Source organism: Diospyros lotus, chromosome 9 (assembly GCF_014633365.1).
Source record: "Diospyros lotus cultivar Yz01 chromosome 9, ASM1463336v1, whole genome shotgun sequence".
NCBI classification, from domain to species: domain Eukaryota; kingdom Viridiplantae; phylum Streptophyta; class Magnoliopsida; order Ericales; family Ebenaceae; genus Diospyros; species Diospyros lotus.
The window spans coordinates 20,620,357-20,631,973 of NC_068346.1; the positions used below are offsets into that span (position 1 = coordinate 20,620,357).

Below are 11,617 nucleotides of genomic sequence, written 5' to 3' on the forward strand. Positions count from 1 at the left end.
TATTTGAAAAATAAAGGTAATTCATGAATGGATACTAATATCATATATTCATTATATAATTTAACATGTTTGATATTAAACCACTAGCCGACTATCTAATAAAGACTTAAACAACATTCTTATTGTTGTTTCACTTTTGTATATTAGTTTTGATGATGAAAACATCTATTGGCTTAATTCCTAAGTCATGAGTCGAGATTATGGTTTTCAACATATATCAATTTCAATATGAAGTACTATTTTGTTTAAATGAAAATAAAATTAATTTCATTCTTATAATTACCTATCAAATGAAGTATTATTGGTTTGCAGAAAACGAGTATTAAGATTTAAAAGAATATCCTAAAGTGATTTACTAGCTGACAAATTTATTGATTGTAGTTTTTTCACAAATTAAAATTGAAATAAAAATTAAAATTTAGTAGTTGTAGTGACAAAAATTAAAATTTAGTGATTGTAGTTTTTTTACGATTGTTTTTCCAATTCGTCTTACTTTCTCTCCCTAATAAACATTACAATTGCACAAAATAAAAACTCCTTTGTTTCTCTTTTTTTTTTTTTTATATGCTAATCTTTAAGATTAATATTGATTTTTTAAATTTTTTTACAAAAAATTTGATATCAAAATTGAAAAACATTTTTCACAACTAATTATCCTCTAAAATTGGAAGAAAGATAAAATAATTAATACATATAAGATTAATTATTTAAGTTTAACTTTATTGTAAAACTGGGACAGAATTAAAGTTTTAAATATAAAATTTTATATTAATTAGATATAAATTAATTATTCATAATTTGTTAATTTATAATATGAAGTTTCATTTTTTTTAAATCCAAAATTCATATGTAATTAATTAATTTATAATATGAAGTTGCACAAGAAGAAATGTGAGTGCGAGCGCAAGCAAGCCCACGGGCACGGGCGGTTGCGGTGAGCGCCCAAAATGAGTATAAAAGCGGTCGCCCAGTTGCCGCTTCATTCAAATCGCGACTCCTTCGTCGAACAACAGTCTTCGCAGGCAAGTTTCCTTCCTCTCTCTAACGGTTGAAAATCCTCGAGATCTCATCTCGATCCCAATTTGTTCAAATTGAAATAGACAGTGAGCTTCAACTCCACTCGCTCTACCAACTCTGGATCCAGATTGAAGCGAAGCTTCAATTCGCTCTCTTCAAGCCCTTCGAGTAACGGCAGTAAAAAGAAGAAGACTACTCAGAAAACCCTAGGCATGGCTTGGGGTTCCAATTCTCGTTCTTCCTCCCGCTCATCCTTTCACATTTCGCCTTTCTCCAATCCCGCCAGGTCCTCTCTCTCTCCCTCTCTGTACTTTGATTGCCTTTATTGATGGTTTTCGCATGCTGGTATAGCCAAATTAGTCACATATTCGAGTACAGACGGAATAACTGGAAGAAATTTAGGAAAATACGTAAATAATTGAATTAGGTAATAAATAATTCCTGTTGCAAATTTACTGGTCTTTCAAATCGCTGCTTCTTCGTCGAATTGCAATCTTCACAAGCAAGTTGCCTTCCTCTCTCTAACGGTTGAAAATCCTCGAGATCTCCTCTCGATCCCATTGTGTTCAAATTGACATAGACAACGTGTTGATGGATTTACTGTGCCATCGTTCAGGTCTCTATGTACTTTGCAATATTCATTAAATGCCCAGAGGTGTTACCAAAAAAATTGAAAGTTCTCTTTTACGTGGAATCTTAACAGGAGCGGCGAGGGTATATGCTCAAGCATGGAAGACGCCTTGGGAACTATTTTTCAAGGCATCATGTTACTCATATCATATGTAGTAACCTTCCAGATAGTAAAATCAAGAACCTGATATGCACATTGCCTGGTCTTAGACATTCAAAACTGATCATTTAGCTTTTCTTGAACTTCTTTAATTTTTATTGTTGGTAATTTATCCAGGTCCTTTAGTGGTGGATTACCAGTAGTGAAACCTTCATGGCTGATGGATTCTATTACTGCAAATAAACTGTTAAGCTGTATGTTTTAATCTTTGCTTGACTTTTTTTTATTTCCTAAGCAGTTTTGAATTGACATCCCTTTTTCTAATTGCCACACTTGATTCTATGTAAGTTGAGAAAAGAAAAGAAGGTTGATTTCCAAATGTTAGGGAGGGAAGTCATTTTGATTAGTCCTCTATTAATTCCATGTACTGTATTTTCAACTGTAGTGTTTCTGTTATGTGGATAATCCTTGAAGCATGATCTAAGCGTATTGAAATTGTGAAGAATGAGTAGCAACGGTTACGTGCATTGAGAAATCTTAGGAAGATAGATGGTCTAGCATATTTGAAGACTATGTTTCTTATTGTCTTGATTGCTCTTTCAAAAAAATTCTGTATTTTCGTACAGGAGCCATGTTATAAACTTTGCAGTTTATGATGCAATATAGGATTTGATATAATTCATGTTTCTTTGTGTTCTTTGCTGGCATTCCTTACCAACTGGACCAGATTGCTAGTGAAGCTCATAACCAACCAAAGATACGTGCTTGTTTTGTTTTGGAAAGCAGCCTGGTCTCCAGTGATTTTGAAGCTTGTGTGACAGCTCAAATAGAACCTAAATTGGAGGATCCTTTTGCAAAAGCTTGCACAGATTAAGAAGACTAATTTATCTGAACCATGTGGATCCATGCAACACTCAGAGCCAACGGGCGGGGATGACAGCGTGGGCAAGAATATTGCAACAGCAGTCAGTCAGGGGCTTGTGTGCATTGAAAGAGAATATAGTGAAGGGAAGTTAGATAAAGGAAGTGATGTTTGTATAATTGGTGGGAACACAGCTGAAATTCATAATCAAGCTAGCCTATCTCAACCTTATGTTTCAGGTAAATTATCTGTTATGGCAAATTTGAATAGTGTGACTTGGAAACATGAAATTGAGCTTGTTAGCAAATTTGACAGTTTTTGAGTTATGGGTGTCCAAAAAATTTATTATCCATATAATAATGCTTCATATGATTTTAGATTTGCATTAGTCTATGATTTTCCAAATAAATCATGTGTCAAATTATGTGTGACTATTTTGTTTCTTTCTTTCATGTGATTTTGGATTACTACGTATACTATAATTATGCATGTGATATTCTTGGAAAAATCCATGACATCAAATGCAATTTTCAATTGGTATTAGAACATACTATAAAGTTTGCAATGTCTTTGTGGGTGGTTCTTTTCCAGGACTGTTTTTTTTTTTTTTTTTTTGTGTCATTGGTTACCATTTGGAATTACAGGGTAAGCCTGTTGCTATTTGCCATTCTGACAATCCATGCGAAAATGGTGAAATTTCATCTCTAAACTACCTTGCTCGTGGTTTTGGTTGGTTTCTTGATATAATTACCCCAGCTATTTGGCTTGGGTTTCTCTTTTTTGTTCATTAATTTTTTTTTCTAGTCTTCGGAGTATGGGGTGGAATGTTTCTTAGAGATGCCAAGGTTCTTTGTCCTCACCTTGTCATTTTTGCTTTCAAATCTGAAGCATACGAGGAGGTAAGGAGTTGACATTTAATGTGATTGGCACCTAAACTGCTTGTATGTGAAGGGGTCAACGTTTTTCTTTTGCATCTCTTGTACACCCGGTCATTCTATCAGGTTAGGTTTGATGGAGTCAGAGTCTTTGGATAAGTTGTAGGTGGCTGATAGGTTTTATAACATTCTACATAAGAATTGCAAAAGAGTGCAGGTTTTGTTGTATATAGTCTACATGTCAAAGTTGTTCCAATTGCTTTTAAGACTTTCTATGACTATGGACCAATCGCAATTTTATCAATTTGTATATTTGTAGCTTTTGTTTTAAGGATTTAAGCTGTTCGTTAATTATTTTTATTTGGAGTTTTAATAGTTTAGTTATTAGTTATACCTATGGCCTTTAAAAAATTCATAACCATGTGGATTTTCATGTTACTAGTTTTTCACAATTGACACTCTAGAACTTTAATCTTTCAGATTCACTTGGTTCACCAACTTGAAATGAAAATTGCCATGTTACCTACACTTACTAATTTGCTATGCATGCAACTTTCTGCAATGATCATATTATAGATTACTAAATTACTTGATGAGGCTATACACTCTTATCGAACTTTTATTGTAGAGTGCTCTAGGCTACATTTCATTGGCACTTGGAGAAACCGGTACTACAAACGTTTTCCCAATTTTAGGTTCACAAGTTCCAATGTTACTGCTTCTACTCGAAGAACATCCATAATCCACGCGGACATGGTAATCTCTGCACTCAAAGTTTTTAAGTGCTATATTGTAGTCCGTCTCTTTTAATTTATCCTCAATAGTTCATTTGTATTGATGTTCATTTGGTGTTAATCACAATCATCGTTGACATCGGCCAGATGAAGAGATGCAATGCAATCTTTGATGTAGAATTTGTGCATCCCTTTTTGGGGCTATCTTTTCCCCCCTTCCTTATACATGTTAATTTTGCTATTTGAAAATTCTGCAAACCAAAAACATAAGGTTTTTTTTTTTTTTTTTTTTTTCAATTTTTTAATTATTGTTTTAGGGACGATTTTAAAATAGTTAAAGTCAAGGTACTAGTCTTCAAGAATTCCTACTACAGGCAAAAAGAAATTTAAAGTCAATTTGAAGAAACTGGAAAAATTCTAACTTGATATATCTTTGATTTTTTGGTCACAACCTTTTAATTTGATTTCCACTGGATTTGAATGATCATATGATTTGGTGCATTGGGCTGTGTTGGTACTTAAATCCATAATATTGAGGGTTTTGAGTCTAATTTTTTTTTTTTTTAGGATAGATGGTAAATTGGTTTATTTGTTATAGCAAATTTGTATTGTGTGACATGGAAACATGAAATTAAAATTGTTAGCAGATTTTATAGTTTTTGAGTTATGGGTGTCTTAATAATTTATTATCCATATAATAATGCTTCATATGATTTTAGATTTGCTTCAGCCTATGATTTTTCAAATAAATCATGTGTCAAATTATGTGTGACTGTTTTGTCTATTTCTTTCATGTGGTTTTGGTTTTACTACTTATACTATAATTATGCATGTGGTATTCTTTGAAAAATCCATGACGTCAAATGCAATTTTCAATTGGTATTAGAACATATTGCAGAGTTTGCAATGTTTCTGTGGGTGGTTCTTTTCCAAGACTGTTTTTTTTTTGTCTTAGTGGTTATTTTAAACCATTCGGAATTACATGATAAGGCTGTTGCTATCTACCATTCTGACAAGCTACAAGTAACTACTGAAATTTTTATCTACAAACTACGTTGCTCAGGCGTTTGTGGTTAGGGTTCTTGACATAATTTCCCTCGTATTTTACTTGGGTTTCTCTTTTCTATTCATTAATATTTTTTTTACTCTTAGGAGTACAGGCTGGAATGTTTCTTTGAGATACTAAGGCTCTTTGTCCTCACCTTGTCATCTTCCCTTACAACTTTGAAGCATACAAGGAGGTAAAGAGTTGACATTTAATTTGATTGGCATCTAAATTGCTTCTATGGGAGGGGGGTTAATGTTGTTCTTTTCCATTTGATGTACACCATGTCATTCTATCTGGTTAGGTTTGGTGGAGTTACAGTCTTTGGATAACTTGCAATTGGATGATCAATTTTATAATATTCTACATAAGCGTTACAAAAGAGTGCTGGTTCTGTTGTATATAGTCTATGCGTCCTAGTTGTTCCAATTGCTTTTAACACTTTCTATGAATGTGGGCCAATTACAATCTTGTTAGTTTTGCATATTTGTAGTTTTTTTAAGGATTTAAGCAGTATGTTAATTTTTTTTATTTGGTGTATGTAACACAACAATTTTCATTTTAGGTTGGTGAACCAGGTGAATCTGAATGATGAAAGGTCTAAGTGCCAATCGTGAAAAACTAATAACATGACACTCCACATGGTTATGAATTTTGCAAACTAAAACCATAAGTTGTTTTTTTTTTATTTTTTATTTCTATTTTAGAGTCAAGTGTTCAAGAATTCTGTTACAAGCAAAAAGAAATTTAAAGTCAATTTGAAGAAAATGGAAAATTCTTACTTGATATATCTTTGGTTTTTTGGTCACTACCTTTTAATTTGATATCCACTAGATTTGAGGAATCATATGATTTGGAGTATTGAACTATGTTGATACTTAACTTGAATCTATAATGTTGAGGGTTGTTAGTGTCAATTTTTATTTTTTTAAGGATAGATGGTAAATTCTTTTATTTGTTTAGCAAATTTGTATAAAGTGACCTTGAAACATGAAATTAAGCTCGTTAGGAAATTTGATAGTTTTTGTGTCACAGCCTAGGAAGCCACCTTCAAAAGGTTGCTGCCTAGTGCAGACTAATATACTTAGGATCTCCCCCCTAGCGGACCGATGTGTGATTTGGCACGCTACAGTAACACACGCCCCATCCCCCTCCTGGGATGTGCAGTGTCCCCACTGCATGGCCCCCACCACCGCCGGACCAGCAGGTTCTAATACCACTTGTCACAACCTAGGCACCACCTTCTCAAAGGTTGATGCCTAGCCTGGACTTAAATAACCCAGCACCCATTCCTGGCTAGCTGATGTGGGATTTGCCAATATCACTGTAGCGTGTCGAATCCCACATCGGTCCGCCGGGGGGGGAGATCCTAGGTATATAAGTTTGGGCTAGGCAGCAACCTTTTGAAGGTGGTTGCCTAGGCTGTGACAGTAGTGGTATCAAAGCCGACCTCCTGTTACCGGATGGTGGGGCTAGCACGTGCGGGGGCGCATGCGTCCGAAGGGGGGGCAGACTCGATTTGTTGCAGCCGGTGAGTGACCTTGGCGAATCCCACATCAGATGGCCAGGAGGGGGGGCTGAGCTATTTAAGTCCGGGCTAGGCATCAACCTTTGAGAAGGTGGTGCCTAGGTCGTGACATTTTGAGTTATGGGTGTCCAAATAATTTATTATCCATGTAATAATGCTTCATGTGATTTTAGATTTGCATTAGTTGATGATTTTCCAAAAGAATCATGTGTCAATTTATCTGAAAATACATAGAATACGAAAAAGTGAATGCATAAGGAGATTAGGAAATATGATTACTGCAAACCGGTGATGGAACTCGGTTGGGAAAGTAGATGATGCTCAACTGCTAAGGTTTGAATAGTTGTAAAACCACTTCATTTTGTTAATCTTCTTTTAAGTATTTGGGCATTTCAATATTATTGAATTGTTGATCGAGTACTTATGTTTTATCATTACTTACCGTCATTGATTTTTTTATCAAGTGCACAATTTTTATGTACGGAACTTTTGGCGCTATACTGAGTGTAAGATGTTTTGCTCAAGTGAAGTATGAGATTTCACGCTCTTATGAGAAAGTTGATGAGACGTTAAAGCTTATTCTTAAAGAGGTTGTGAGTTCCATTATGCATTACTCTCCCTCTCTTCCCCCTTCTTAGAGTAATATATTTTTAGGCCAAATAGACTATTTTATCCTGAGCTTAGGGTCATTTTTGAATTTTATCCAGTTTTGACCTTTCGTTCAATTTGGTCATCAAATTCAAACTTTAATTTGAATTTTGTCCCCAAGCGGACAGGCGTGTGCCCCAACATACGTGGTGCTTAGGTGGCGTGCTGATGTGTCCATTGTTGGACACATCAGCAAAAGAAACCCATCATCTTCAACCCTCAAGACACTAGGTTTTACATCCTAAACAGTTGCCGCCACCTTCTGTAACACCATGTGTTACAGGTGTTAGAAAATAAGAGAAGTTTCCAAGAATGCTCTTTGAGAGAGAAGCCTGAATTGAAATGACGGTGCCCTAGGGGAGGGATGTTTTGGTAATTTGGATAGTGAGCAGTCTGGTAGGCCCTAAGGTTAGTTTCAAGAAATGAATTAGTAAATTACCGAATCAACAACAGGGAATGCCCTGGGACTTGGATGTCCGAGGAGGAGGGCATGAGATTGTCAAGTGTTTCGAGGTGAGGCTATTGACGCTGAAAGAAATAAGACCGGGAATAGTTTTCGGATCTGTTTTTGTATAAGCTTAAATTGTTGCCCGAACCGAATGTTCATAAGGGGTAACCGAGAAGTTGCCGGTAAGTCAGAGGGCCCTGAAGGGTGGCCCGATTTTATGAATAAGTCAACCCTAAAGTGTTTTCAGGTTTAGATAAGGTCCTGTGAAAGCACAGGGACGAGAGCAATTTTATTGAGTAATGATCAATTATTAATTATGGGAGAAATTGATATTTTAAATGGTTTAAGGGTAATTAAATTAAACCTTTGAGGGTCTAAGTGACATTATAAATTTCTTAAGTGAAATTAATGAGATTTTGAGGATTTAATGTATAATAATTATAATATATAATGATGGCTTGGGACACAGTAGCATTGGATCCAAAATTGTTCTTTGTTGAAGCATATGGCCGAGTGAAGCAGAGAAAGAAAGGCCGAGATATGAGAATGAGAATAATGGCCGAGAGCTAGAAGGGAGAGATCGCGAGCGATTTGGGGAGAGAGTCGATCGGCCATGGCCGACGATGAAGCAACAACGGATGGCCGATGGTGGCGCCAGGAAGAGCGCGGTGGTGCACGGAGGCTCGTATGAGGCAGTTGGATAATGGCTGGCCAGGTTGGTGGCCAGTAACGGCCTAAAGCGGTGGTTGGAGGCGCGAGCAGGGTCGGCTATGGAGGTTGCAGCGGTTGTGGTGCGCGCGGGAGGCTGGTTGGGTTGCTGCTCGTGATGGCGGCAGCTGCGGAGTAGTTGGTGGCGGCGACAAAGGCCAGATGCGGCTGGTGGATGCTGTGCTTGAGCGGGTAGTCGCGCGGAAAGAGGAAGAAGACGCATGCGAGGGAGAGAAGTTGAAGAAGATGAACAGGGCGGAGAAGAAAATAAAAAGAAAAGAAAATAGAAAAAGAAATAAAAGAAAATAAGAGAATGGAGAAAATATGGGAAAAATAGATAAAAATTCCAGAAAAATGGGAGAAAGTTTTGGAAATTATTTTGGGGTCGAGGAGTATGACAGGGGCTCGAAAATGGGGTTTTGAGCGCAATGTGGCATCCCATGAGGCAACGCCGATATGGGCGTTTTTCAGATTTCTTCTTCAGATGGCTAAGGGTTGATTGAGGTGGCAGTGATCCTAGAAGAGTTCGAAGCTCGGGCTAGCGTTCTCACTTGCGGCAGAGATAAGGCTTCAAGCCAGGTAAGGGACAACCCCAATGGTGGCGGCCATGCTAATGTTTTGTAATATGGTTAAATATATGTTGTTTGCAGTGGTGTGTTGTGCATGTTCTATAGGTAGTCTAGTGGAGTCCTATGGCCATGGACTAGATGCATGTTAAGGATAATATGGGAGGTAAGTGCCTCGAACAAGTAGGATCAGAGAGCAATGATGCCTCGTCATTCATGCATATTTATTTGTCATTGCATTTCATATATTATCTTGTTTACATTCATTTGCACCCTTACTGAGTTATTGTGACTCATGAGGCTTTACCTCGTGTTGTAGATGTTGCGAGTCCAGATGCAAGCAAGGATTATATCGGGAGGTTGAAGTGGCGACTAACGATGTTGTCGCATTGTAAATTGTATTATCTCATGTATGTATTCATGTGGTGGTATATATATATATATATATATATATCCTTGTGGGTGAATGTGTATGTTGTTGGGCGCTGGATGGTATCCAGTTTGTTGTAATCGGTATAATGTAGTATATGATTGTTTAGACTTCTGGTTGTTAGTGGCTTGTTTGGTGGAGCCAAGTTTTAGGATCAGGTAAGAATCAAAGAGGTACTTCCCATAAATCCCCAATACTCAGTAGATATTTGTTGTGCTAGTTTTGTGCCTGGGTCACGTTTGGCTTGTGGTGAGACGAGCTGAAGAAAGGTGAAGCTCACTCAAGTTTCGGGTCCCATATGCTGTGTTTCTTTTTATGTTTTGGGACCCACTCCTCGAGTGGAGTGAAGGAAAGGACGAAGCCTAGCCCCACCTAGGACGTTTCTCGATGAAACATAGTCCATCTCTTCATTAGTTTGGTGTTATGTGTGAGTAATCCGGACGGTTATTCACCGGTAGCGCCTGTAAGTGGGAGCGGGCCGTTACAGTTGGTATCAAAGCATGGCTAGTAATAGGAATAGGGAAAGCTAGCGTGTTAGTGGTGTCATGTATGGTCGGTTAAGTGATTGATGTGAGCAATTGTCAAAATTTTGAGTTAGGGATTGTTTGGCGTGATATGGAGGTGAGTCGGAATGTCTTAGCTGTTGAGTTGGGGTTGGGAACAGGTCGTTTGTGACTTCGAGGTTGCGATGTGTGATTGATTTGATGGCCTCGAAAGTAAGGACATATGGTCCGAGGACCCTAAAGATTGGGTCAAGGTGGTGAGGCTTGTGATGATTTGAATGGTATGCTCGGATATTCCCGTTATAGGAATAGAAAAATATTGTGGATTGAAATGATGTACCCGTAAGAGGTATACGGGTTGAGGCAATGAAGAACCAAAGAGCCAAGTGTTGGTGTGGTGTCAAGAAACTCGAATTTGAAAATTTGGGGATATTAAGTGTTCTTAGGATAAGGATTCCTTGAGATTGATGTGTTGAGGCATGTGTAGGGACACGAAGCCAAGTCATAATAAGAGTCATGAAGGGGCAAGGAGAGCCTGAGACATAACTAATCTGGGAGAGGATTAGTGGAGCGCGCCACGTTAGGAATTGGCCAAGCATGTATGAGGGAATATAAGTTTTCTCTTGGAAGTGGTGTAGTAAGGCTTGTGCGCTTGAGATAGAGTGAGCTAAAGTGAGAGTTAGCTCGAGACTCAAAGAAATGAGTCGTCGATAGGCATGTGATGAACTCCAATAAGTGAGTAAGATAAGGAGGCTTGTAGTGAGGGTCTAGGTAGAGCGTACATGTAATGCATATGTATGTAGTGAGGGCCCTAAGGTTGAAGCATATATGCTTACTGCTTAGCTTCAACGAATCAACTTTCAGCAGTTACGGTTAGTTTCTCCTTCATGAATCATTTCGTTTTTCGTTTATGATGTATTGGGAGATTTGGATTATTGGATAGCTATGTCTATTTTATTGATGTTGGCGGAACAACTGATTATGTAAACTTGATTTGATATTTTTGCTTACAATTTAGAGTAGTTTTTAATTGATAATTTAGAAAATTTTTAATTTTATTCGTTGATATGGTATAAATATTTATTTATTTTTTTAATATTTTATTATAAAAAAATAAAATTTAAATGTAGTCTATGATTTGGGGGCCCATTTTTACATTTCGCCTTAGGCCCCATATCTCAGGTACGGCACTGGATTTACCCACTGAATTACAGCCATTTAATGCCTCGATCTTGCCTCAGCTACGTGGTTGTAATTTGGTAATTGAAATGGGTGAAATTGCCAGCAAAATGAATGTAAAATTGCCAGCAAAATGGGTGAGTGGCAGAGGAGGCACCAGCACGTGCCACGTGGCGCGGCCGGGCCATGCAAGGCCAGCACCTGGCCTCCCCTAAAATGGTATCGTTTGGCGTCTAGCCTGCTGGAAAAAAATTCCAGTTTCTTCTTGCGCCTGCCATGACTTGATCTTGCATCCCCCCACCTGCACACGCGCACGTCCACCACTTGATCTAGCTGCTCCCTTA

At 37.6% G+C, this 11,617-nt stretch overlaps 1 protein-coding gene across 4 annotated transcripts; it reads left to right on the plus strand.

Annotated features, from left to right (window-relative positions):
• The first annotated feature begins 1,003 nt into the window (after window positions 1–1,003).
• Window positions 1,004–5,692, plus strand: LOC127809915 (DNA repair protein REV1-like). 4 transcript variants are annotated; one of them, XM_052349093.1, is made up of 5 exons: window positions 1,004–1,303; window positions 1,721–2,001; window positions 2,475–2,848; window positions 4,113–4,240; window positions 5,371–5,692. In XM_052349093.1, the coding sequence occupies exons 3-5, from the start codon at window positions 2,653–2,655 to the stop codon at window positions 5,461–5,463; spliced, it is 417 nt and encodes a 138-aa protein (XP_052205053.1). In that variant the 5' UTR covers window positions 1,004–1,303; window positions 1,721–2,001; window positions 2,475–2,652; the 3' UTR covers window positions 5,464–5,692. The 4 variants fall into 4 exon arrangements, with proteins under 4 accessions (XP_052205053.1, XP_052205052.1, XP_052205054.1 ...); XM_052349092.1 differs by having other exon boundaries at window positions 1,721–2,848; XM_052349094.1 differs by lacking the exon at window positions 1,721–2,001.
• Window positions 5,693–11,617: the final 5,925 nt, after the last annotated feature.